This window comes from Anomalospiza imberbis, chromosome 12 (genome assembly GCF_031753505.1).
Source record: "Anomalospiza imberbis isolate Cuckoo-Finch-1a 21T00152 chromosome 12, ASM3175350v1, whole genome shotgun sequence".
NCBI lineage: Eukaryota > Metazoa > Chordata > Aves > Passeriformes > Viduidae > Anomalospiza > Anomalospiza imberbis.
Window position 1 is genome coordinate 20,946,697 of NC_089692.1, and position 27,898 is coordinate 20,974,594.

General features: G+C 52.0%; 1 protein-coding gene across 1 annotated transcript in view; it reads left to right on the forward strand.

Moving 5' to 3' along the window:
- ZFHX3 (zinc finger homeobox 3) overlaps positions 1-27,898 on the forward strand; it is a 126,066-nt gene that overhangs the window by 62,538 nt on the left and 35,630 nt on the right. The window contains 1 exon segment of the mRNA XM_068203275.1: positions 7,393-7,624. Within this exon segment, the coding sequence (XP_068059376.1) occupies positions 7,393-7,624 (232 nt within the window).

The window sequence follows — 27,898 nt, forward strand, 5'->3', positions numbered from 1 at the left end:
GCAGCATCCATGGAAATCTGAAGTGACAAAACTGTATGCTTTCCTGAGGATCAGAATGTCCCTAATCCAGGCTTTGGTTCGGTTGCAAGAGGAGTTCAACCATTCCCAAGTCTGTGCTGCTCCACAGGAGCTGCTGGGTGAGGCTGGCTCTGGGTGACACCCCTCACATCCTGACTGGTCATAGGAGAGGTCGCTTTGTGTGAAGTTTGTTGGTTCCTGTTGGTCAGAGGTGCAAGGTGAGCAGCAGAGCTGCCCTTGCAGGGCTGTCGTGGGTCCTGTGCTGGAGCCACGGCCAGGCAGGAGCGTGCAGCTTTACAGGCCAGCTGATAGGACATGCACTCTCATGGTGCTTTTGTTTTAGCGCTGTAATTAGTAGGATCGATACTCACGCTCCTGTGTGCATCTCCACATACAGCAGCACTTGCTTCTGTGTCTCCCAGGGACGATTTCGGGGGTCTGGAAGATTCTCTGCAGCTGAAGTTGTAGTTGCCCAAGAGTGGATTTCCTCTGTTGGCAAGTCTTTGCAGCGCAGTAGTGGGAGAAGAGAAAGTTGGATGCTGTTAGGAGAGTGCCCAAGTGCAGTCAGACCTGTTACTTTCCCTCTCTCTGGGCTGCTCAGCAGGTGTACGGCGACCCAGGTGTGCAAGGGATACCTGTGCTACTGGAGTTAGTACTTCAGCTGGAGAACAGCATCTCTGGCTTCTCCCTCACCTCCCTTGGCATCTCCTCCCTCCCGTGAGAGGTCTTCAGCCAGCATCCCACTCTGTTTGCCCTGCACTGGGAGGGGTTGGCCAGCAGAACTGGGCCAGTGCTGGCTCCCCCATGGACTTTGTCCTTCCTCAAGACATGGGAAGGAAGTCTCCCACAGGAGGAGTCTTAGTGAAGCTCTTGGCTGTCAGCTGTCCCCATGCAGGTTTGCATCTTCGGGCATCTCTTCAAGGAATGATGAATTAGTGCTTGCAGGTCTGTTGCACAATTAAAAAGGTGTGGGGAATGTGATTACAAGTTCAGCCTTTCTTGGCGCTTGCTTTCTGTTAACCTCTGTTGTTCTCTGTCCACAGAGCCCCTGGGACTGTGGGTGTGCAGGGATGCTGCTCATCACGGGCAGCATAAACAATGTCCTTGTTAGGAGCTGCTCCAAGACCCTGCGAAGAAGTTGGCTGCTGAAGCCAAGCAGTAGCTGGGACTGTGCCTCCCCCTGGGCTTTAGCCCCTCCTCATTAAGCAGGTCCGGGCTATTGATTGGGAGCTTGTGTTTGGAAGAGTCTTACTTACTCTATGCATTATCTTGACAGATTGATCAGACCTGATTGAGAACCTCTTAAAGGAACGAACAGCTGTAATGGGAAAGTTGGACTCTGTCATCCGTTAGGATGATTCTGGGAGCGAGAAGAACGAGGCTGACATCTTGGAGCAATTGTATTTACAATTAACATGGCTGAAAACGATTGCCTCTATTGATCCCCCCTTCCTGCAATTACAGCCCCATTGTTTACATTCCAGCACTTCAGTTATAAAAAGGAAATTCAATAATTATTGCATTATTTAAAGTTAAAGTGCCACAGAGTTTGCTGGCTATGCTTGCTGGTTGATTTAACGTTCAGTAAAATCCATGCTGAGCTCTCCATCCTTAGGCTGAGCAATATTTGGCTTTTAATGAGACTTCAAGGGCTGGTGCAGCAAGCCCCATTTGCTGGGTCGCTTTTGGGTTTGTGGGGGAACCCAAAACCTTGCAGCATGGGTAGCACCAGCCACGGGGCTGACAAGGAGAGCATCTGTGGGTTCACCTATTGCCAGGCAGGGCTGGAGGGCTCAGAAGATACAGGTGGGGTGGGGTATAGGGATGGGCTGTTAATGGGGGCAGTTGTGTCAGTTCTTCAGGCCTTTCCGTGTAATTCGGGAACTTGGACCGGTACCTCAGCCTCTGTGGCAGCAGGGAGTGCTACATTTCTAGCCTCTGGGTAAGAAAGGTAAGAGTCAGAGAGCAGTTACCAAAAGCTCAGCTGCAGAAAGTCAGGGGCAAAGGAGCCTGAGCCCCAGCAGTGGCACTGCACCGTCTAAGTGTGATGCACGGAGGCAGGAGGAGGGAAGGGTTTGTAGCACTGCTCCTTTGGAAGCAGTAAACAATTCAGGATGTTGGTTGGATATGAAAGAGCAGAAGTTCAGCTTTTGAACCTGCTGGATGCAGAATCGATTTTCCCCCCTTGCAGGAGGATGGGGGAGGCTGTTGGCACTGCAGCCCTCCCCAGCAGGTCCCACTGCGCGCTGCCCGCCCGCCCCTCCCCGGCTCCAGGAAATTCCAGCTGGGGCTGCAGGTGTGAAAGGAGAGCAAGATGGATTGGCCAGCCCTGACTTTTATGGAGTACTTGGAACAGACCAGGATCAGACAGCTGCATCCACATGACTTTCATTAAAAATTCAGATTCTTCTCTTGCAGGGCTGTGTGATTTATCTCGTGCAGCACATCAGAGGCACGCGGGGGCCAAGAGATGCTCACAAGGCCTCTGAGGTCTGCAGCAGGGTCAGGTCCCTTTCTGTGGCAGCCCATAGCCACAGCTATAAGGGTCACCTCCTGTCCCTCCCCAGGGGCGTGCAGTCCTCACTGGCACCTGAAGTGTTTCCTACCAAGCCTGTGACTAATTACCCCTGTCTGACCTCACCCCGAGGAAGAGTCAGTCTCTGGGTTTTCTCCTGTGCTGCAGACCCCACTGGCAGGGCTGAAGTGGTTCCAGTAGCTCCTGAGCTTGGGTTAACCTCTCCGAGTAAATGCTGAGGCTCTCCCTGGTTCTGTGTGCTGGTTCTGGTCACTGGGGCTGCTCAGACATCAGTGCTTGTAGGAGAAAGCCAGCGCAGTGCACCTCCGTGGTGCTGCTTCTTTCTGTGGCTTTTGTGACCTTCCAGCAGATTTTTGGCTCCTTCTTCCCCAGCTGCATCTGTCAATTCTTTGAAATCACTGCTAGCTTTACCCATCCTAACAGAGCTGAGTGCTGAGTTCAGAGGTAGGAAAAGTGTTACATGTGGAGAAAATCTCTGCCAAAGATGTTGAAGTCTGACATCTTCTTTTTCAAGAAGCTCTGGGTAGTGGAGTGGCCTTTGTTTTCATGGCAGGGTATCCTGTAATGTGAGAGTGCTCAGAAGTGATGTGGAGGAGGTTTCTGCAGACTGTGTGTCAGTGACCCACACAGCACCTGGCCGTACAGAATGGTCAGAGTGGTGAGGAAGAGGATGTTTGTGCAAGCAGGAGGGCGGGGAACTCGCTGGGGCCATGCCCGACAGGCTTTGCGCAGCCCTGGAGTGCTGAGGATCCGCAGGGCTGCAGCCCGCGGTCCTGGCACAGCCAGGGTGAGGAGCAGCATTCCTTTTTCTGGGCTGGTTTGCTGCTGTGTAGCCTTTATGAGCTTATTTTCCCACTTTGGGTTCTGGCCCCCAGTCCTGTTAGCTCACCTGCTTCTCCTGCCCAGAGACACCCAGACATGTGCAGGGGATCTCGCCGGGCAGCTGGGGACCAGCATCTGCCTGCCCTTGGGGCAGTGACAGAGTTTCTGCTGCTGGTTGTCCTGCCAAAGTCTGCAGAGAAGGGTCCATCCTCAAGTCTGGGGAGAGTTTTCTCGCATGTTCACTGCTTTTGTAGCACGGACACCTCCTGAGGGTGGTGATGGGGTGTTCCCCCTCTGAGTGCAGAGCAAGGACTTGAGGGGTTCCCAGTGCTGTGGGCATGGGCTTGTCCTGAGCAGCATTCAGGGCCCTCCGAAGGGAAAGTTTTGTGCCAGTTAAGACTGCATAGCAACTGGGCCTTTTTCTACTGAATAATAAACATCCAAAGCACGAGATAGTTCAAAGTGTTGTTGCATCTCCCTGGTGGGTTGAGGTTACAGGTCAGATGTCCCCCAGAACAGCAACTGAGCTGTTTAACATGGCAGAGAGGGAGTGGAAAACCCCCTGGTGCCCCTGGCAGTGCCTCAGGGAGGTTCTGTCCTGTCTCCATCGGAATCAGGCTCATTGCACCGTGGCTGAATAAACTTTGTGCAGAAGAGATTTTGAGAAGATAATTGTTTATCATCTTTTAAAATTTAAAAGATGTTTTAACATTTAAAAGATGCAGAAAAGCTTAGAAATCAGATGGTGAATATTGAACTGCAGGAACAGCTACAGAGGTGTTCAGGAGAGTTCATTACTTGTGTAACAGCAGCAACTCAGGGTCTCAGTTCCAAGGAGCGTTGTGTGGTCCGTGGCGTGGGCTGAGGGGACTGTCTGCAGTCGGGCAGGGTGATGCAGTGTCATGTTCAATTCCATGACTGTTGTAAAGTACTGTGGGTGAGGCAGCATAAGATGGGGAAAGGAGAGAGGTAGAATAAACAAGAGTTTGGGGTGTGTGGAGGATGGAGAGAGAGAAACAAGAACTGACTGTAGCATCATTCCTTACTTTGTTTAAAAATGGGATTTCCGTAGTCGTACCCCGTGAGCATTTACTGCTTAGCAGAAGAAAGCAGTTCTGAGGCAGACGCTGGAGAGTGATGGCTGGGCAGTCGGTGTGGCAGGGCAGGGCTGGGGACACCGAGGGGTGGCTGGCACGGAGCTTGGGGCAGAGGAGGAGGACGAGGCCTCTGAGCAGGACCCTGCACTGTGGGGACACAGCTCCCTGCCCGGGGGACAGGCTGGCTGGGTGTGGTGCCTGTGGGAATAGGTGCTGGAGGCCGCGGTGGTGAGGCGCAGTTGGTGCACGTACAGGAACACCCGTGTCCCCCGGGGAGCTGCACTCGTCAGCTGTATGGTTTCCATCAGAGCGTTCCTCTCTCTGTTTCTGATTTAAAGTGTAGCTTTGACTCACCCTGATCAATATTTTGCATGCCATGCGTGAAGAACCAGATGTTGGAAGTTTCCTATTGTGGAGAGGGAGGGGGGGAACACCCCCTCAGACTCACAGAAATCGATGTTTTCTGACAGAAGTTGGTTGGTTTTCCTTGGAACAATATATTCTTTTGATTTTCAAGTTGATTTGTCTTCTAACAAGGTTCTGGTTTAGTATTTTGAATTTGTTTCCTGTGATACGGATAAATTCTCACAAGGGGGAAGTTTCACAGTGTGATGGGCAATAACTACACATACTTGGACAACATTTCATGGCCTCCAGCAGCTCACAGCTCGGACTGGCTCAGCCCTCATGTCTTCTTTCTCTGGACTGCTCCTTTCCTCCGCTGGAGGATGGGTTGAATCGGGTGCATGCAATGCTGTGCCCAGGCTGGGCTTGGTGGCACCCTCAGCCTGTGACTCCTCCAGCACCATAGGCAGGTGAGGCTGACCCCAGCACAAGAGATGTTTGCGAGGAAGCAAAAGAAGAGCATAAAATAAGACACGCTTATTAAACTGTTTAAAACAAATGTTTTCCTAAAACCCCCTTTTAAATGAGAGCAGTGCAGACTGTGCCTCTGGTTCCACAGAGACCATGTCCTTAATATTTCCTTGAACCCGTGACCGGATTTTTCTCTAATTGCTCACTGGGGGTTTTTCTGGCTCCGCGCAGAAGCTGCCGCTGAGCCCGTGGGCACTTCCCGAGCTCGGCGCTGGGTCTGTGGGATGGGGCCTCGCGGCTGGCGAGCACGGGGCTGGCGTGGCACCTGGAGCCAGAGACAGCCAGCAGCAGGAGGGACCGGGGAGGCTGTGGCAGGGGTCAGGGCAGAGCCAGGCTGGCGAGGCTGGGCCGCCTGAGATGGGCACGCGACTCTCGTGGCGGGCTCGCTGACCTTTCATGCCTTAAGCCATTCGTCTTTCTCTGGCTCAGGAAGAGGGTAACGCATGCAAACAATAGAAATGAGATGAGGAAGAAGTTCTTATAAGGGAAAACAGCAAAAAATCTTTTGAGGGCACCAGTGGGATTAGTGCCCTCGTGGATTCTTCAGATATTACAGTGAATTTAATTAAATACATCGTGATCCCAAAAGAGGCTAGTCTAATTAGCCAGATCTAGAATACATTTATTCTCTTTCCTTGCTCTTCCAATGAGAAGCCTCAGCATCAGCTCATATCCTATTTTTAATCATTCCTAGACTCAGAGGGCTCTCCTTCCTCCGTGTGAGCAAGGCACACAGCGCTGGGTAATATGTGTCTTTAATCTTATCTCAGCTGTAACTGAGATAATAAGCATCAGGAATTTTTACCAGAAGGTCCTGGCTGCACGTAGGCAATATTTTTGATTGACAAACCTCAAGATCATGTCCAAATCACTGTACTTGTGCCTCGGGCCAAGTGTGTGTTGAGGAAAGAGTTCCATGAGATGACACAAAGACTCAAGGAGGTCTCGGGGTTGGATGGAAGGAGCTGGCAGGCAGTATTGCACGGCTGAACTGTTAGGTGTGGGATGGAAACACCAAAGGCCTTCACTGAGGTATCTCACGTTGTTTCACCTTGGTATTAATTTTTTCTCAGCTAGTGACATGCCCTTACTGTGGAATTGGGAAAGTTCCTGTGACCTCCTGCTGCCCATGGGGAAAGGACAGCAGCTGTGCTGTGGCAGCCAGTGTGTCTGTGCAGGGTGAATTCTACCCTCTGCTTCTAAGAAAGGATTTCCACCTCTGTGGGATCCATGACAGGAAATGGCTGTTTTTTTCCCCAGAAGCATGGACCTCTGTATCAGGGGATTGATAGGTTTTGGCAAATAATTGTGGTATGATAATGCAGAATGAGCTGTACTGGCTGTGACCGCACAGCTTGGGAGGGGACAGGGTTTTTCCAGGTGCTGGCCTCCCACGGTGGTACCTGGCTGCATGCTCACCATTGGCTTTTCAGCCAAGGTCTCTGTCACAGCCATTTTACAGGCCAGGCTGCTGCTTCCTTCCCAATCCAAGGGAGTAAAACCTGGATGCCAGAGAGCGGGATGATGGGCAGGATGGCTCTGCAGTCTGCTTCTGTGTCCAGAGCCTCTTTATCTAATGTGCCACTGTGTCCAGAGCCTCTTTATCTAATGGGTTTGTTGTGTTCTAGGGTTGCTTTGGTTTCACTCTTCCTAGTTTTCCATGCGAATTTACCAAATTTAATTTTGAGTTTGTTATGCAGTTGGATCCCATCCCAGGACAAGCTTTGGGTGTGAAGGAATGAGCCCTGAGTGGGTCGTGAGCAGGTGTTACTGCTGGATCTGGTGCTTTCCCTCACTGAGGGAGATGATGTTGGCTGTGTCCATCTGTGCTTTGTGCCCATTTCAGTGCATTTTGGTTTTCATGCTCTTCAGCAGGAGATGGTGTAATACCTTGGGAACAACCAGGCCTTGTCTCATTGGATCTGTGTCAAAATGTGGTTCCTTAACTAATTCCCAGGTGGCCTTTAGCAGTTTACAGTGGACTAACCCGGGAGACTGGGGATGATAAAGGTCATTGACATACCTCTGCTTTGTTCTCCACAGCATCTGCAGCACCACGAGAGCGGGGTCGAAGGTGAAAGCTGCTACTACCACTGTGTCCTCTGTAACTACTCCACCAAGGCCAAGCTGAACCTCATCCAGCACGTGCGCTCCATGAAACACCAGCGGAGCGAGAGCCTCCGGAAGCTGCAGCGCCTCCAGAAAGGCCTTCCTGAAGAAGAGGAGGACCTGGGACAGATCTTCACCATACGCAAGTGTCCGGCTGCCGAGGCCGGTGAGTGCTGCTGCCGGGGCGTGAGCGGGGCCGGCGCTGCAGGGCTGGGCGAGTGGCATTGTGCTGCGTGGTGACAAACCTGGTGATGTTCCTGTTTCTGTTCCCTGCTGTGGGCTGACACAGTTTATCAGTGATACATTTCAGGAATCCCACCTGCCTGAGGTGGGCTTTGGGATGTTGAAGTGTGTGTGTTGGTTCGGGTCGGTGTCTTATACCCTGGAATATTGTATGAGTATCTAAAGATGCTATCATATCTGGACAACTCAACAAACCAGTGCTCCAGTAGATGTTTTGCAATGAATCAAGTGATGCCCTGAGCACCAGCATAAGCTGTGCCAGCTTGGCACTGATTTCTAGTACTTCAGCCACTCTGGATTGGGAGGAGGAGCTGGGTAAAAGGGGTGGGCAGGACATGCGAGTTTGCCATGTCTGTTTTCCATGTCTCCTCTAAAGTGAAGGGCTTGTATGAAACATTTGCTCACACAGATCATAGGACAGGGACTGCAGCTGCAAATCCAGCAAGAGTTAGTGTGCCTAAAAAAGAGCAGTTAGGCTGGATGGAGTAGAGATGGTACTTTGTTTAGTCATATAAAGGGTTGAGACGTTTTTAATGTTCTGAAAAACCCAGGTCTCCTGAAGCCCTCTTGGGAGGGAGGAGGAGAATCATTCTGGGTCAGCTGGTTTGTGTGCTGTCAAAGCACAATGGTGCTGGAGCTGGGGTGTGACAGCAAAAACCTCATCGCTTCAAGCAGGACTTTTCTTTATGACTGCTGTGAAAATGGGTAAATCCTACAAATAGCCTCTCTGGGGAACTGGCATTCTGCAGTGAATTTGTGTGGAGACAAGGAAGGTGCTCTTGACTGAAAGGGTTGAGAGGGGACAGCAGCAGCAGCTGAGGGAGAACATGCGGGTTTTCAGAAACGTCCCTTGAATTCACATCTGGGTCTCATTGCTGTTATGCCTGTGAGTAATGAGATTCTGAAATAAACCCAAAACACCCCAAGAGTGTGACAGGAGATTTTTCATTAAGAGTTAAACTCAGTCGTGTGGAAAAAAGTGCCCAATCTGTGACCTTGGTGGCCCAGCAGAGTCGAGAGCATGGAACACGCTTCCCAAAGGTCGCGGTGACAGCGGGAGCGCGGTGGCTGCCACGCCAGCCCGGGGGGACAGCAGCTCTGGCAGCCATAGGAAAACATCCCGAATTCAGAAGGGTTCTTTGGGCAGGGCTGTGCATTGTGAGCTGCTTAAATGCAAAATGAGCAGAGAGGGGAAACCATCCGTGCCCTTTGTGATAGACAGAACAACCTTGAAAACCTTGTTTACTCTAGAAATTTCTGTTTGCCTTGTCTTTTACAGTACAACCCTTATCTTTGCCATCCGGCCACCCAGATTAGGACATGGCAGGTACTGGGAGGGCAGGGGCTGACTGGCTGGGAGGGAAAACAGTTTGGTGACCATTTTAAAAATGTATTATTTTTGAAGTAAAAGTCCTGAAAGTCACTGAAAGGAAAGCTCAGTTTACAAATATTTTAATTTTCTTTAAGCTTGTTGGTTCTTTAACAAAAACTGACAGCAAACAAGACACAATTTCTTGATTATATTGTATTTCAAAGGTTATGAATACAAGCAAGAATAAGGCTGCAGAAGGCAAAGGGGGTAGCTTGGGTCGGTTTTGCAAGTCACTTTAAGCTAAGATACTTAATTTCAAACACTCCTCAAGCCCATTGTTCAGCTGGTCGAAGTGGGACACCTCACTGGCGTGCTGGGCCAGGCATCCCTGCAGGGATGGAAGTCAGGTTTGGATGAGAACCTGCTGTAACCCCAAGGGGGAGAAGGGGTGCTCCCATCTCCCACACATTCTGATCCCGTTACGTCCCCCCAGGTGTGGGGACGCTGAGCTGCAGGGCATGGGGACGGTGTGAGTCTGTGCCCTGCATCTCCTCCTGCTCTCTAGCAGGGTCTCCCCGTGTCCCCATCAAGGTTTTTATTGTCGGTTCCTGACCACTGGGTGGGCTTTTCCCCACTGCCTTTTGATGAGGTGTCTCTGTGGTATTAGATATCAGGCTCAGACACCTTGGCAGACACTTGTCCATGACACTTTTCTGGCCTGTGATACATCTCTGCTGGGGCACAAAGGGACAGTGACTCTTCTGTTGCTTTACTGCAGTCCAGGTGCAGTGTTCCGTTCTGTCCTGTGGCCTCGTGTGACGCACTGGAGTCGCCCCATTCCCCTTCCGCTCCGTCCCGGTGCTGTGCATGGAGCGCCGGTGCTGGGGCTGGATGCTCCGTGTACCTGCTCCGTGTACCTGCTCCGTGTGTACCTGCTGTGTGTGTACTTGCTCCGTGTGTACCTGCTCTGTGTACCTGCTCTGTGTGTACCTGCTCTGTGTGTACCTGCTCTGTGTGTACCTGCTGTGTGTGTACTTGCTCCGTGTGTACCTGCTCTGTGTACCTGCTCCGTGTGTACCTGCTCCGTGTGTACCTGCTCCGTGTGTACCTCCTCTGTGTACCTGCTCCGTGTGTACCTGCTCTGTGTGTACCTGCTCCGTGTGTAACTGCTCTGTGTACCTGCTGTGTGTGTACCTGCTCCGTGTACCTGCTCCGTGTGTACCTGCTCCGTGTGTACCTGCTCCGTGTACCTGCTCCGTGTGTACCTGCTCCGTGTGTACCTGCTGTGTGTGTACCTGCTCCATGTGTACCTCTGTGTAACTGCTCCGTGTGTACCTCCTCCGTGTGTACCTGCTCTGTGTACCTGCTCTGTGTGTATACCTGCTCTGTGTACCTCCTCTGTGTGTATACCTGCTCTGTGTGTACCTGCTCTGTGTGTATACCTCCTCTGTGTGTACCTGCTCGGTGTGTATCTCTGTGTAACTGCTCCGTGTGTACCTCCTCCGTGTGTACCTGCTCTGTGTACCTGCTCTGTGTGTATACCTGCTCTGTGTACCTGCTCTGTGTGTATACCTGCTCTGTGTGTACCTCCTCTGTGTGTATACCTCCTCTGTGTGTACCTGCTCCGTGTGTATCTCTGTGTGCCTGCTCCGTGTGTACCTGCTGTGTGTGTACCTGCTCCGTGTGTACCTGCTCCGTGTGTACCTGCTCTGTGTACCTGCTCTGTGTGTTATCTGTGTGTACCTTCTGTGTGTACCTCCTCCGTGTGTGCCTGCTCACTGCTGCATGCAACCATGTAGGAAAAAGCAGTGCTGTCTGGAGACAGTGAGTAGATATTTGCTTGTGTAGATGCATCTCAATCTGTTGGAAGAGAACTCTGATCACACCTTAATTAGTCCTCTAACAATCTGCAAAGGTCAGTGCCAATTGCCTGTTCATTTACATTTGTAATTGTGACGGTTCTTGATTGCACATTAGTTGCAACTCACTCCCTCCCACCCTGCAGAAGCAGAGGCAGCCTGAGCAGCCGCTCCAGGGACACGGGGACCTTTGTCCCTGCCTGTGCCAGCCCCTCGGCCCTCTCCAAAAACTGGGTGTCTTTTGGGGAAGTGTATTAGGATCTGCTCTCCACTTCCAATAAAGGGATGATGAAGTTGTTGGCCGGGAAATTATATGGACATCAGGCAGGAAACTCAATCCTCCTTGAACTGGATAATTAAAGAGAATTAAACTTTTCTTTGTGCTTTGAGAAGTGTGCTCATTACACAGGAGATGGGGGAGCAGCTGGAAGTTCAGCTGGTTTGTTGATCAGAGAGAACACAGCTTCAGGGAAGGGGGTATTGTCCTCTCAGGGTATTTTTGGACATCTCTTGCTGAGGTATCTGAGCTTCTGCCACTGCAGATGTCAGCCCCTTGCTGCAGCAGCCTCTGTGTAATGTTACCCATAAGCTAATTGATTTTTAATGATGGGGGTTTAGAGGAGAAAAAAGTAAAGAAAGAGTGACCATAATAAAAACCAAAATGTTCTCAAGATGTTGGATGAATGCACTTACAGCTCATTAGATAATGACAGAAACAAATGTGAAACAACCTGTATCGAATTTTCATTCTACTTTGGAAGTGTTTCTTTCATCCCAGAAGGCCCCTCTCTGTAGCTCGGGCAGCCGTGCACCGGGTCGTCGGTCAGAGCGGGATTTCTGCTCTGTGTCCAGCACATGGTGCCCCTGCTCTCCCCATCGTGTTCCTCTCTGTGTGCCACCCACTTAGGTGGGGCTGTTGGGCCCCCACTGCTCAGCCTGTGTCCCCCGGGCAGGTGCTGGTCGCACTTAATGCGTTTCCTCCCTTACCTGTTTCTCCTGGCTCCTCCTGTTCTCCATCTCTGCTCTCCCTTTCCACAGTGTCTTCCTGTGGGAGGAGCAGAAGGCCTTTGCCCACTCTTCCCACTGTGTGGGACAGACATGCTTCAGGTCCGTCAGGTGGCCATGTGGCCGTGCTCCTTGCCTGCACCAGCCTCTCCCCACCTTGCCGCAGAGGACAGTCCCTGTGGTGGCCACACTGTCACAGCAATCCTCCTCATTGCTGCCAAATCCTTGGCCCTCATCTCCTTGCAGCACAGGATTCTTGTTGGGGTCCTTTGTGGAGGAGCAGGGCCGGCGCTCCAGCAGCCCTTGCTGGACACCAACATCTGTGAAGAGCCCCTTAGTCCTGGTAGGACGGGGTCTGGGGGGGTCACCTCTGCCCCTGTGCCCAGCCCTGCTGGAGCACCCTCTGCCAGCCCACAGCAAGGGACCGGCCAGTCTCCCTGCTCCAAACAGGTGGATCACAGTTACTTTGAGGAATACTTTACGGCAAAGCTCTGCTCTGAGAACCCCTGGAAAGCTGCTGGCTCCTTGGAAGGGGGGCACGCTTCAGAGCCCCTGCTTTCCCCCGCCCTGTGCCCCACAGGTACTGTGCACTGTTTGTCCACATGTCCCTTGTGTGTCAGTGTTTGACCTTTTGCAGGGCTGGGAGCTGCAGACTGAAGTCAGGATGTGAATCTGTAATGAAACCAAGTATGTAAACAGAGCTGCAGTATAGCCAAAGCAGTTCAGATGAGAAAACCCCACGTGGTTTAAGAATAGCAGTTCTCAGCCTCAGAATCACACCTCGGCCTGACTCTGCCTGCGTTGCCTGCAGACAGCAGGGTGCTCGTTTGGTTGCTGCACCTCTGTGCACTGAGTCATGCAATTCCTTCATCATCATCAAGCATGGAGTAATTATTCATGGAGTTTGTTACAGCAGGGGTGTGAGATGTGCCTTTGGGGTGGATTTTTCATGATAGCAGACTCTCTACTTCCAGTAGAACTTTAAGACATTTGAAGTGAAAGTTGGTAGTGGTAGACTACATTTCTCCCTGCTTAAAATAAATTTAGTGGGATCTGATGTTGTCCACTTGGTCTCCATTAAAGACAGTGTGGTCATTCTTAAGGACGCCTGTCAGTCTCCAACTTCTGATGGAGGTAATGGAGGGTTTTGGAAAGAAATCACCCGTTTGCTGTGTAATCTCTCTCCAGCTTTCACAGGACTTGATTTCACACAGCAATTAAAAACTTACCAAGCAGATCACCCATATGGTGCCTGCAGGAAAAGAGCACACTGAGTCCACGCTACAGCATCTGCCAGTCAAAACCACTCTGCAGCTCCGGCTCTGCTGATGATGCCACAGTTACATGTCTGAAATGTGTGGCCCTTGCAGAAGGCTGTGGAGGTAATTTCCAGGCTTGTCCTTGATTGACACATTTAATAATCTGCCAACCCAGGTTACAGCCTGAGCTCCTGTGTGCAAGCACCAAGTGCTGCCCAGCTTCATCTGTACCTCTTGGGCTTTTTACCTCTCACTCTCCAGAACCTGATACTGCCTTTTCCCCAGATGTGATCTGTAGCCCCCGAGGGCAGCAGCCTGCTCAGCTTTGTTTCCAAAGTGCTGCATGTAAATCCAGCCATACCATCGGTGCGTGCACGGTCAGAGCAGCCGCAGGGTCTCGGGGCACTGGGGCGCTGTCGTGTGCACCCCGCTCCTCCGGGGCCCTGTGCTGCAGCTGGGGGTGTGCAGCAGCTCTTGTCCCAGGGGGAAATCCCTTCCTGTCATCTCCTGAGACACAGGCAGCGAGACGAAGGGTTGTCCTGTTTCGAGGCAACGTTCACCCATGGTGCAGCAGCATATGTGGCCCAGCACAGAGGCAAACAGCCCTGGGCAATGTGTGTATTGGGCTGATTGAACTTGCAGTTCCCTTTACTGCAGCGGTTCTGATCTCCCTGCCAACCCCACCAGCTACCCCCACATGCAGGATTATCTCTTGTTTTCCAAGATCTTGAGTCACATGTGTTCATTTAGAGGACAGTTTGTTGCCTTCCCCTTTGTTGTTCTGCTGAACCTTGGAATTTTTTTCATTTTTTTAATGGCTTGAATAGCTTCAGGACCTTTTGCTTTTCCAGCAAGTTCTTAACAGAGTTGCAGTATTTCTGGTGAGGACTCTCTGCTGGGGGCCATCCCAGTTCTGGACAGATGACAGAGTCTCTCCTCCATGGTCACAGGGGGAAGCTTTTGGTTCTGCTTTAGTTTCACATTGCTTTAATGGTCACTGAAATGCAGCAAAAGTGTTCCTAGCAGCCATGGATCTGGCTGCATTCAGATGGCTCCTTCAGAAGGCCTGAGGACATGAGGATAGTCCAGCAGTTTGAGAAACTTTTAGGAGCCTGTTCTTTCCTGGTATTGCCCTGTAACATGATTTCCTAACTGTTCCCTCCTTGCATCCTTTCTCCCACCTACATTTTGGAGAGCCCCATCCCCATCCCAGCAGCATCTCTCTGCCCTTTTCCATTTGGGACACCACGGGGCTGTTGAGGTCTGGGTCAACAGAATGCAGGGATAAAGTTGGTTCTCTTTAATATCTGGCAGAAGGAGATTTCCTTTGTTTGTTTGTTTGGTTTTTTTAAGTTGGTTTTGAGTTTAAAGTCAAGAGCATTTGTGCCTTAGCTCTGCTTCGACCAACCAGCAGCAAAGAGATAATCTCAAAAGGATATGAAAGGTTTAATAATTTTAATTTTGTTTTTATTAAAGTTGGTTGTGAGTTTTTTCCTGTGCCCCTGTAAAGGGGGGATGTAACAGAAACCCACCCAACGCCTCCAGCGTGTGGTTCATGCAGCGGCAGCGGGAGGTGCCTGCGGAAGGAAGCGCTGGGCCAGGGAGGCACGCGGCAGCAGCACCCAGTCGTGGCAGGAATCCCAGAAACTCCATCCCACTCCAGCCACCACTTGTCCTGGAGAGCTCATGGCTTTCATTAAGCAGAAAGAGAGGAAGCTCTGACAGCTGACTGTTCTAGGATGTTTTTCTTGTTCGACTGCATCTTAAAGCCCTTTCCACTTAGGAAAAGTAAAGGAGGAAGTATCACCAGATGCTGCAGTGCAACACTCTGGGGCTCCCGGTCCCTCCTCTTCTCTGCTTTTTTCTCTGTATTCAAGCAAACTCCAGAGCCAGACTGAAGCCCAGCTGTCAGAGCTCAGCATCTTCCTGCGCTCTATTTCCCTTGGGACTCAAGAGTGGCATCCCTGTCTCTTGGTACTCTGTCCCTGAAGCTCTGCTGTCGATGTCCAGGGCATGGTGCCCACTGCACCTTCTGCTTCTCTTCCCTGTTTCTCTTTTCCTCTTTCTCCTGCACAATTTAGAATAGGGAACTGTTCTCCTGAGGACTTGGAGGTGGTTGTTGCAGTGGTGCAGGTTAAAGACTGAAGGTCTCTCCCTGCGAGGGGTGAATCAGTAAAGCTTTGAAGACATTGCAGGTACTGCAGCATGGTCCCAGGGTGTGTTGGAGCAGGTGGGATGTCCATGAGAGTGACGTGGGATTCACACTGACAGCAGACTGGCCTCTTGGTGAAGGTCCCATCAGTGTAGCCGTGCTGCTTCTGTCCCACACTCGCCCCTGCTCAGGTGCTGTGTCTGACCCAAAGCCCTGCTTTGATTTCCTGGTGCCATGAAGAAAAAGAAACCCTCCAAAACCTTAGACACATTCTCCAGCAACTGTTCCTCCACTTTTAGCCCTGATTTAAGACGTTTCTCCCACAGACTCTGTTGCAGCAGCTCATGCCCAGCACCTTCGCACAGGTCTGACTCTTGTACCCATTGCTGCACTTCTGTTTTCTCCCTTGCTGTGGTACTGGGCTTCAAATTAAGTATCTCTGTAACAAACGTGCCTCCTCCTGTGTTCCTGGGTTAATGAGTTGAAAGAGTTGCCTGGCTGCTGTGCTGTTCTTGGTGCATTAGTTTGGAGTCTCTTCTTTTGTTCCACTGTTGACCTGAACTGAGAGGGGCAGGAGCTTCAGCACAGAGTTCTGATGGTAGCTCAGGGCCTTTTTCCCTGCTGACATGCCCAGTGACACCCTGGCTGGGGACAGTGGCAGAAAGGAAAGGTCAGTCACGTTCAGCTGGGCACAGGCTCTGTGTTCAGAGGCAGCAAGGATGTTTGACTGGTTTGTGAGTAAGCAGTGGAGCAGGTGAGACCTGGAGCGGCACGCTGATGTGCCTTCCTGTTTGGATGGTGAGTTTGAAGGCTGCTGCCACCAAACATGCCCATTTGGAGTTACAGGCTTCGGTGTCCTGTGCGAAGATCCATTTGTCTATAAAAGCTGATACAAGTCTACAGGGTCATGCTCAGCACTGTAAGAGAATGTCCTTGCACCTCCCCCTGTTTAGGGCACCAGCTCCTTTCCTGGCTGTTCATGCCCTCTCCCTGCCGGGGTTCTCTCATAGTTCATTCTGCTGCAGGAGCACCTGTCTGGTGGTCTTTAACTGGCAGGACTGAAGGAGGAGCCCCCTGCTACCCAAACTCACCATGCAAACCCAGTACACTGCCCAAAATGAGAGAGTTGAGACCTCTGTTCAGAGGAGACATTGTGAGAATAGGAAGTGTTCTCCTCCACCTCTAATCTGTAGGTTGTGGATTTAATTGCAAGAGGTATACAGCTTGGGTTATGGAATGGGTTCCTTTTTTTCTGTATGAGCCACAGGCAAAATGAGATTCCATACATTATCAGGGGGATGGTTCATGAAACAAGGTTTTGCAGCAGCTGGCTCAGGCTGGCACTGACCCCTGGCCTGGCCCGCTCCAGCATTCCCCCTGCTGTGGTGTGCACGTTGGACCACTCTGCTGTGTCCCTGCTCTGGTCTTGTGTTTGCCTGTACTTCTGAAATGCACTTGCTTCCTGTCCCTGCTGCGAGGCCTATTGATCCTCTGGTGATGACATTAACGTCCTCAGAACTGCCTGGGAAGGAGCTACCACATGCATTTATTTTTCCACTAAAACTCTAAGATTGGCTAATAACGTGCCTGTCAGCACCAGTGTCCTGCCTGCTCTGACTGCTTCAGAGGGAAGTCTGGGGGCCCATAAACAAATAATAACCTACCGAAATCGAGGTCTCATCCTTGTTCCTACTAAAATTCAGTTCATGCCCTTAAGCAAGAGGATTTCTCTTTCGTCCAAATACTCAGCTTGCTTTTCCAAGTTGCACATCTCAATGCCTTTGCCATGTATTTTGTTTTGACCTCAATGATTTCTTGAGGCTACAAGTTCCAAAGGTTAATTGGGAGCTGTATGAGAAATTATTATCCATATTTGCTTCCAATTTGCATTTTTTTTTCCCTTTTCTGTGTCAGTCCTTCCAGGAGTGGTGAGTGAGAGAAGCAGTGTTGATCTGACTCAACTGAACCTTCACTTGGATGCTCCTGTGAAGGCCACCTTCAGCTCAAAGAGCCTGAACCCCCTCCTCCTCTGTACTTCCTCCTACCCCTTTTCAGGCTTTTCTTTCATGTGTGGTCACTTCATTAACTAAATAGCAGTGGTTTGGGTTTTCTGGTTCTGTTCTGCACAGGTGCTCTCTCCCCTGTCAGCGTGTCAGGTGCAGGTTTCCCCTGGTCTGGCCTCTCCACACGGTGCACCCCGGCCATCCCCACTCAGTGCCCCCCGTGCCCCAGCCTGGGACCCCAAACCCCTAAATCTGTGTTGCTCTGGGGTGGTGCGTGTGGGGCCCTGCATGGCCCCCCCATCAGCCGCCCGGGTTAGGGTCAGGGCACCAGGGGCACAGCCCTATGTGTCTTCCCATCTCTGTGTTCACGTGTGCAGGCGCTGCTGCACCTTCTCTGGGAGCAGCTCTTGCATTTGGTTACCAATTAAGCTGAAGCATTCTGGCCTTTTCCATCCCCTTTTCATGGTGATGAACGTTGAATTAGGGCTGAGTGTTTGGGATTGTTTCTTGGCCTCCAGTGCTGCTTTGCTGCCTCCTTTGTGGCCAAACAATGGGATTAATTTGGCCTTTGCCAGCCATGCTCAGCGCCTGTTCCACTTCACTTGCGCAGCCGCCTCTCCCTTCCACAGCGCCTACTCCTGGCTCCTCCTGCTCTCTGTGTGCCTGGCGTGGAGGATGGCTCGTGGTTTGTTTTGTGTTGGCCTGGCAGGGTCAGGGGCCTGCAGGTCTCCTGCTCCAAAGCACCTGCCAGGCGAGGTGACCACCCATTGCCAGGCGGGGTTACCACACATTGCCAGGCGGGGTTACCACGCATTGCCGGGTGAGGTGACCACCCATTGCCAGGCGAGGTGACCACCCATTGCCAGGCGAGGTGACCACGCATTGCCGGGTGAGGTGACCACCCATTGCCAGGCGAGGTTACCACCCATTGCCAGGCGAGGTGACCACGCATTGCCGGGTGAGGTGACCACCCATTGCCGGATGAGGTGACCACCCATTGCCAGGCGAGGTGACCACGCATTGCCGGGTGAGGTGACCACCCATTGCCGGGTGAGGTGACCACCCATTGCCAGGCGGGGTTACCACACATTGCCAGGCGGGGTTACCACACATTGCCAGGCGAGGTGACCACCCATTGCCAGGCGAGGTGACCACCCATTGCCAGGCGAGGTGACCACGCATTGCCGGGTGAGGTGACCACCCATTGCCGGGTGAGGTTACCACGCATTGCCAGGCGAGGTGACCACCCATTGCCAGGCGAGGTTACCACGCATTGCCAGGCGAGGTGACCACGCATTGCCGGGTGAGGTGACCACCTCTTGCCATACGAGGTGACCACCCATTGCCGGGCGAGGTGACCACCCATTGCCGGGTGAGGTTACCACGCATTGCCAGGCGAGGTGACCACCCATTGTCAGGTGAGGTGACCACGCGTTGCCAGGCGAGGTTACCACGCATTGCCGGGCGAGGTGACCACCCATTGCCGGGCCAGGTGACCATGCATTGCCGGGTGAGGTGACCACCCATTGCTGGGTGAGGTTACCACGCATTGCCGGGCGAGGTGACCACCCATTGCTGGGTGAGGTTACCACCCATTGCCGGATGAGGTGACCATGCGTCGCCGGGCGGGCCCGACCATCCCCGGCCGCGGCCGTGCGGGGCAGCACAGCCCCTTCCTTCTGCGCAAATTGGCAAGGACGAACCTTGTCACGTCCAGTGCGGCGCTCACGGGCGCCTGCCTCCGAGGGGTAATCATGCAGGCATAAATTCGGAAAGTTGCTAAGCTATGAGCAGTCTTATGAGCATTAAAAGTGTCCTCTTTGCCAGAAAGGTCATTCATAACTTGGCTGCGCCGCTGATGTACAGTCAGTGATATTGATTGATTAATGTATAAAAAGCACCAAATCCATTTGCTTCTGTGAAAGAGAATAAAGTGCAGTCGACTCTCTCTTTATTTTCACCTCATCCTTTTGTTTGAAGGACGTTTTTTTTTCTCTTTTTGTTTTGCCAGCTAGGTTTAAGGGGGTTACAAAAAGCCAGTTTCTGCCAAGTAATGCGTTCACAAAGGGAACATTGATTCACATCAGTGTCGCTTGAATTACCCTTAAAGGTTTGCCAAGGAGTTGTTCTTATATTAACCTTCTGTTCATCAAAGACGAAATAAATAAATAAGTCATAAAATCAGCTTCACTGCCCCTGCTGGAGTTGGATGCAAAACAGGAATTTCTCATGTTTGGAATTTGTGCTCCAGGTGCTGCACCTTGGCCCCTCTCCACAGGCTCTTGGCCTTTTCCCTCCTGCAAAGCTGTTCCCCCAAGGCCCCAGTCAGAGCTGGGATGAGTGTTGATGGTTTTAGGGAGGGGGGCTCCTGCAGGGGAATATTTTCAGAAGGATGTTGTATAAAAAGTTAATTTAATCATTGCAAGCATAACTAGAATGATTTCTGTGCAGGACAATGAGGCCCAAGGCATTCTGCCCTGGCCAGGCTTGGCATTCTTCTCATTCAGCCAAGTTCTTGTTTGTTTTTCTGGACTTATTGGGCCACTGGTAATTAATTATGTGGTGGTCTCATTTTCCTCTAGTTAATTCTGGGAGATACCTTGGTGCCCATGGAGCTTTGTGCAGCAGCATCTCTCCTTCCCCTCTCTCTGGGTGCACTGGCATTGCCCATGTCCATCCCAAAGTGCCCTTGTCCCCTGTGGGGGCAGCGAGGGGCAGCAGGTGTCTGTTCCTTTGCTAGGATGGCTGGCCCGTGAGTCCCAGAGATGGCTGTCCTCTGCAGCAGGAGCTCTGTTGCTTTTCTTCAGTGCTGTTTAACCAAACCTCTGCATCTTCACTCAGTCCCTGTTCCGAAACTGTGCAGTGCTGTTCAGTGGCATTTCTTCTCTAGAGCAGGAGTTTCTTTGGCTTCTGCATGTCAGGCAGCTGTGCCCATCACACTTAGCCAGCAAACACAGAGCTTGGAAATCAACTTCCCTTGGAAACATCTCTGCACGGTGTCCCCACCTGACTGTCATAACCCACCATCCCCAGATCAAGAGCCCGTGGCAGCCCTTGGCAGCCCATGTCATTTCAGATAACCTGAGCCATCCTGCCACAAGGGATGCCCTCTCTCTTGGTTTCCAGCCTGGCTGCATCTGGTGGTCTCCTCGGCTCCCAAGGCACTGGCTGGAGCCACAGAGGAGCTCAGCTCCTGAGTTCTGCTGAGACCTGTGGAAGCACTGTGCTGGCTGTGGCATGAGCAGCCTGAAGTGCCCGTGGTCACATGCACCAGTGGTGTTCTGGTGGTGCTCTGCACTAGTGCATGAGCCCACGGGTACCTGAGGTCCCACCGACCTCCTCAGTGCTGCCCACACGGCACTTTTATTCCAGCATCTCTTACTGGTGAAGAATGATGGTGATTACCCTGCCAGCTGTGAGGGTGCGTGCTGTGGTGAACACCAAAAATGGCAGCATGCAGGATCCCTGCAGGATGTTCCTCCCACGTGTGTCTCTGCCTCCTGTGCTTGCGTGGTGCATGTGCTGTGCTGGGCCCTGGACCTTGTGCTGCCCGTTCCACATCCCCAAGGGGCAAGCCCCCAGTCCCAGGCACGGCTGGCAGCAGGGCATGGCACCTCACGCTCCCAGGAAAAGCCTTTTCCCCCGTGACTGCTGTACAATCTGAAAGGAGAATCATCCTATTTTTTAATCTTTTTCTCTGATTGTGGGAGCACTGCAGCCGGCCGAGGCCCCCTCCCCCTCTGGCGAGGCACTGAGGATTGGATCAGATGATACGAAGTGTGCATGCTGAGAATGAATCCATTTTCTCTCCTCCATCTCCCCAGAATAAATTAGAATTTGCCTGATTTAATAAAATGGCTTCATCTCTCTGCCATCTTTCCTATCTCCCGTGCGCTCCATCCCCACCCCCCCTGCAGAAGAATAGGTCTGGCCTGTGTCGGGTCCTGCTCGGGGCGGGCGAGAGGCGCGTGGGGTTAGTCAGCGCCGCTGCTCCGCCTGCCGCGCCTCTGGCCGGGACAGCGCAGGATTTGTCCCCGTGTCTCCCTTTCCTTATTGTCCAAGCTGTAGCTGCTGTAGAGATCGGTGTAATTTACTGTCCATCCGTGTGCAGCTGCCCTCGCCGGGGCTGTGCGTGCCATGCAGAGTGTTTGGGGACAGGGAGGGGCTGGGCACAGGCCCTGCACAGCCCAGATTTGCCCCAGCGCCATGCTCTGTGAGGAGCACGTGTGTGCGTGTGAGAGCGCGTGCAGCGGGGCTGAGCGCTGCCACAGAGCCCGAGGAGGCGGCCAAATTTAGGTGGCTTCACTGCAGCCAAACCTTCTTCTCTTGCCTGGATCTGGTGCTTTAATTCCTGTTCCTAGGCTGATTTTTTCCTTTCCGTTCTGACACTAATTGCACCAGGCGCGTTGGGAGTGGCGGCTGCTGAGCGGTACCAGCTAAATGTTAAGAAAGGTTTTAAAAACAGACTGAACTCTTCCTTAATGAGGCTCAATCGTGCTCTCCTCCGGGTGGTTTTGTTTTGCTGATCTGTCAGTTTTTCAAGGATTTAATTGCACTTTTTTTCATATTAGTCTTTGAAATGGGGCTAAGCAGCTTTCTCTAAAATGCAACACAAAAAGGAGAGATGCTTCCCTATTTTCTTGCTTTGCTTTCATCACTCTGGGATCATCATCTGCCACTGGCACCAGGGACCCCTCAGTGATAAAGAAAAAAACGTGTGAGAGCACAAGTGAAGGGCAGGCTGCACTGCTGTGCTGGCCCCACAACTGCAAACCCTTGCCAGTGGTTCCCTTTGCCTCCTGGCTCCTCCGGCTGCCTCCAGTTGGGTCGCTACTCATGCTAATCCTGGAAGACTTTCCTAATGCTGGGTTTGAAGGGAAAAGCAGGAGGCAAAGGCTGAACTGGCTTGTCCAGTGTAGCTCATTTCTGGCAGAAATGACACAAAAATGAGTCAGAGCCAAGCAGTGCTACAACGCTCTGGAAATGGTCATAGCCTCCTAGAGCAGCGGAGCTTGGCAGAGCCTCTGGAGGCCTCTGGGCCCCAGCCCTGCTCAGAGACAGGGGGCCAGAGCTGTCTCTACTGGGGTCTGAAGCATCTCCAAGGTGTGGAAAACCCCCCAGCCTCTCTGGGTGCCAGCGTCCAGCTGCCACAGCGCCAAGCAGATGATGCTGGGATGGGAGGAGGCAGGAGAGAGCAGGCAGATGTATCCGTGAGGCTATTATCTTTATGGCGTACAGAAAGCATGTTTGAAGCAATCAGCAAGGAGTTCTTAATGGCTTCACTTCCTCTGCCCTCGTGCTCTCCTCACGGGACAGGTTGCACAGCAGCCAGGGCTGCGCAGGCGCCGCCCCGCCACGCACTGCTTTTAACCAGTGCTTTGTTTTGCAGAGATGCACAAAGCTGCTGCTGAGTTTCCTGAGGATGCTGATGAACAACAGAGCAGTGAGAGCTCCAAGCCACTCAGCAGTGACTCTCCTTCCTCAGCCTGCAGTTTATTTTTATGTCTCTTTGCAATTACATTTCTTATTTTTCCACTTCTTCTTCCTTTCTTCTAGCTTTGTTTCTTTTCCTCCTTCTTCTTTTTTTCATGTTTATCCCTTAAATATTTCAGTCTCTTATTTCTAATCTCAGCATAACAAAGCCTGTTTTCTTATCTTGTTCCGATGTGTGCCTGCCTCCCTATGAGCTCCCAGCACACCTCTCATGAGGATGTAAAATCTAAGAACCAGATCTTTGAGATTTCAAAATAAAATAAAAGTAAACTCTGCTTTAAAAACACTTTAGCAGGAAAGCCAGGCTAATTGTAAATCAATGAGTCTTAAAATGCAGCATTGATCTTCAGTTAGAAGTTTGAAGGGGAAAGCAGTAATTACTGTACTGAAGGTAGATTCTTTTTTTTTCTTTTAGCAAGTTCTGGGCAGAAGGAAGGCTCATTAGGGCAGCACTTCAGAATCTGAGTAATTAGTTTTAAAAGTACTTTTGTGATGTTATTCCCATGGCTAGAAATTATTGGAGTCTTCACAGATTTATAGTTCTGCTCTGATAAAGTTTGATTTATTATTGTGTTTGGTGGGGAAGATCCTTCCTATGGTCACCTGGGTGAAGATGCAGAGAGGGGATCAGGCCAGGAAGAATTTCTGTGGGTACGTGGGGCCTCTTGCCAGCAGGGGAACCTCAGCCCAGTAGGATGGGATTTGAGCTCTTTGTGAACATACTCTGGCCAGTACCCCACAGGAAAACAGAGCAGACATCTGGGAATCAGAACAGAGGCTCTTACTCTTTGTGAACATCATTGGCCTCCTGTCCAGTTACCTGCAAGCCCCCTCTTGCTCGTGGGGGAAATGGCTCAGATCTCTGAGTCTTTGTCATACCATGACCAGCTCTGTGCTGTTTCACTGGGCCATCCCCTGTGCCCCCCTGCTCAGGAAAGCAGGACTGGTCTGCCAAGACTGTCAGGCTCACATAAGTCTGTGGCATTTCTGCACGGGTTTTCCAGCTAATTCCTCCCATAAGCAGTGAGGGAGGAATTAGCTGGAAAACCCTGCTCTCCTTTTCCAGGCTGAGGCAGAGGAAGTGGCTGCAAGCACCACCTGGGATGTGGGTGCAGCCTCATGTGACATGGTCTGCGTTTGCTCTGGGAGGTGGGATAGGGCAGAAGTACCCAGGGCTTGTTGTTCCCTAACAAAATTATGCTAATTTGGGGAAGTGACCCTGGAATTAGCATTAATCCGTGTGCAGGAAAACTTTGCAGCATGGCTGGTGAGCCCATCTGTCCTTGGGGAACAGGTTTGTGCTCCTGCCAATCTCTCCAGTGTGTTAAATTGGGATAGTTGCACAGTCTGACTTGTCAATCCCGTACCTCTGGCTGTGGCTGTTCCTACTCGCCAGACTCAATAAATATTTTCACAGAAATGATTCAGTTTGCAGGGACTGTCATAGATCTGATTCTGCAGGGGAGGAAAGGGGAAGGTCTCTGGAGGCAGAAAACCCTTGTGTGGCAGAAAGCCTGCTGGGAAGTCAGCTCAAGAAGAATTAGAAACCCTTTAAATAAATGCTTACTTGACATGACTCTGTCTCCCCCAGTCTAACAAGCAGGGAAGCGAATGGCAGCCGCTGGCCAGAAATTGATTGCATTAATTGATATGCCAATAAGAGAGCTTGTTACATCCGCCATTGGTTAGGAGGCCGGCTAACAAGTCCCGCTGATCAATGGAACCAATAAAGATTTCATCCATTAATGAGCAACATGGTAATTAATGTTATCCATAAACCAATTAGCCTGGGTAGCTAATGTGCTGGTTAGCACAGTGAGTGGTGGAGCCGTGGGTGGGCCCAGGCCAGCTGGTGCACAGGGGACAATATCACCTCTCTGCTGTGGAGGGGACATCACCTTCCCACTGTGGACAGCCCCTCTCCGGTGCGACCACGGGGCTGGGAACCACAGCTAGCTCACTCTGAGCCTCCCAAAGCAAGGGGGCTGGGAGGGTGGCTGGTGGGATCACTCACACTGCTGGGAAGGGGCATGCTTCTCTAGATTTTCAAGGCACTTTCAATTATTTCTTTCACTTTTTGGAACCTTTGTGTAACCTTTCACACTTCTTTCACACGTCTTATATGTTTTTGGAGATGCACAGGTTTCCGTAACTTGTGTTCCATGGTGTAAGGCAGCATTTGGGTTCTTGCTGTGTCCCTGGGAAGCTGCTGGAACCCCTCGACCCGCCCCTGACCGCGGATGCTGCTGTGCACAGCCCTGCACTGGGCTTTCCCACACCACCAGTACCAGTAACAATGCTGACACAGGTAACACAGCGTGTAGGTTGAAGGCTGCTGCCTAAATCCACTTGCCAGGGGCTTGCCCCAAGTGCCAGCACCACTGTGGCATCAGGACTGCCCATAGGTATCAGGACAGGAGGTGCAGGAGCAGGCCCTGGGGCAGCATCAGTCCCACAGGCTCCACTGTGGAGTTACCTTGGATTGTTGGATATTGACCCTGGGAGACCCCTTGTGGATTCCCTAATTGAAAATTAATACCAGATCAATGCGGTGGGCAATTTGCATATTGATCATAAACAACTTTGAAGGCACCAAGTGTGTGTTGGATCGATGCTCTCTCAAGCAGGCTGCGGGGAGCACGGCCCCGCGCCTCGCACCGTCCTGCTGGCCGGGTTCCGCTGGGGCGGGGATGGTTTGTGCCACACTGGGGGCGCAGCATGGGGTTCACAGCCTTTTCCTATGGCTCCCGTTGGACAGGGAAGGAGGGGATGGGCTGTTTGTTCGCTTATTTTAAACCAAATGGCCCCAGCCCAGAGGCATCCCAGAGAGCAGGGAACACCACCCTGTCCTGGGCACACAGCCCTCCCTCTGCACCTGCCACGTGCAGCCTGACATTTTCAGTAGAGGTTTCCAAAAGCAGAGGTGCTGTTTTTCTGAGGACACCAGAAGGAAACTCAGCGGTGATTTTTTCCCTGGCATTTTCATCTTACATTTGCTCTGTGAGGGCAGTATTTAGACCCTTCTCTCTCTGCTCAGGACATTCACCGGTTATTTCAGAATGGTTTTGGGCTGAAGGGAGCAAATATTTTATATCAGGCTCAAAAAACCCCCTAAAAACTTAATCTGAAGATCTCTAACTTCCAGCACAGAGGGATTCCTGTGGGCATGGAGATAAAACATTTGGACAGGCGCTGCATTGCCTGCCCCTCCACACGTGTGCAGCACAAGGCAATGCCTCAGACCTGGCAGGGGAACCACCTCTGGCCTGGCCATAGACAGAGCACAGGGAGCAGAGAGAGGGCAGGACTGGAAACCCGCACCCCAAAGTTGCCACTTATTTTCGGAGCAGCCGGCAGCTCCAGGAAGTCGCTGTGCATCTGATTAGCGCGTTACGGGGCTTTCATTGACTCGGCTCTCTGTGCTGATGAACTGGGGCTGGGGACAGGCGCCTGTAATTGAGAGAAATAAATTCTTATCACAGGCCTCTGCTGGAGTCACCACCTGTGCACGTGCCTTGCTCCAGGTTCCAGGAGTGGATCCAGTCCCCAGAGCACCTGACGTGCCCTTGTTAGTGGGAAGGAGCCGGGCTCAGGGGCTGCAGACACCAAGCACCATCCCAGGGTGGCTGAAGTCCACTGGTGTGGCCCACCTGTGCTGCCTCCCTGCTTGGCCACAGGCTGGCAGCTTGAGAGCCATCAGTGCCATCACATCTCACTGGGAGCTGCTCTGTGCTCTTCCCTTTTTCTTGATCCTCTGTGTTTCACCTGGGAGCTGGAGCAGCCATTCTCCGTTGCTACCTGAGATCTGATGACAAGTGGAAGATCTTTCCCTAGTGTGTGTCAGGAGGACATGGGCATCACAGGGGAAAGGGTTTTGTGATTATGCAAAAAAAACCAAGAATGAAGGTGTAGTTTCCTTGAAAAGAAACCCATCTGCTGTTTAAAATTAAAAGGAAAAAACAAGGGAGTCCAGGGTCAGCAGGGCCCTGCAGCTCACCGTGGTGCAAGGCTGCGGTGGGCAGCCCGTCTGGGCTCTGCTGGGCTCCCCTGGCTGCTCGCAACCCCTGTAGTTTTGCCCGTTCTCGGGCCGTGGACAGGCTGCCCCCGTGAGCATGTGGGGAGGTGAGTGGAAAGGCTTCACTTGACATTCCCTGACCTCCCGGTGCAGCTGAGTGCTGGAGAGCCAGCGCTGAAATTGCAGTCGCTTTCAATTACCCAAAGCCAGGGGAGGTGGAGAAAAAGGGGCTGTTGGCTCCAGGAAGCTGAAGTCACTGCTGCTGAAAGCTCGTTAGTGCAAGGGGAAAAGTAATTACTGATGTTTTGCCAGTGCCACTAACCCAAACCCAAGGAGGAACAATCCAGGCCAGGCTGTGGCCATCCCTGCCATGCAGGGTGATGTGGCACCCATCAAGCATGCCCTCAAGGACAGCCCCATGGCTGCAGAGCTGTGGGGTGTCTCCCCTCCCTGTTCTCAGCAAGGGTTTGTTGTGCATTCAAGAGCTCACTTGTGTTACCTGCTCCCTCCTGTGCACCAGCCCAGGTGGGGTTTGGTGTGGCAGAGCTCTCAGGGTGCTGGCAGAGGGGTGATGGCATGGGAATGAAGACTCCGTGGGCTGTTGACTGACAGGACTTGGAAGTGGGGCTGTGTCTTTGAGGGACTGCCTTGCTGCCATGGCCTCTGTTCTTCTGCAGTGAAGTGAGACCATGACCATTCACACCAAAAGCTTTGGTACTGCAGCTCTACCAGGCTGTTTTTTCTGCCTGGTGAACCTGCACAGGCATTGCCCTTGTGGTACCGAAGCGTCCGTCCAGCCTGCTGGGTGTATTTGCCCTGTCCTTCTCAGGGCTCCTGGGCATGCTCAACCCCTAACTCCGAAGTCCCTTGCTCCCCTGCCCTGGATCAGCCCCACCGCTCGACTCCACTGCCCCATGTCTGTGTTGGGAGCTTGTGGTCCGACTGGCTGCTGGGGTACTTCAGTGGTTCATAAACCTGGGCACTGCAGTCATGGCTTTCCCAAGTTTTTAGCTGAGCTTAAAAGAACTCCAAACATGCTGAGATTGGGAAACAGATGGGGAGGGGGAGAAAGAGGGTCAGCAAGACATTAATTAAATTT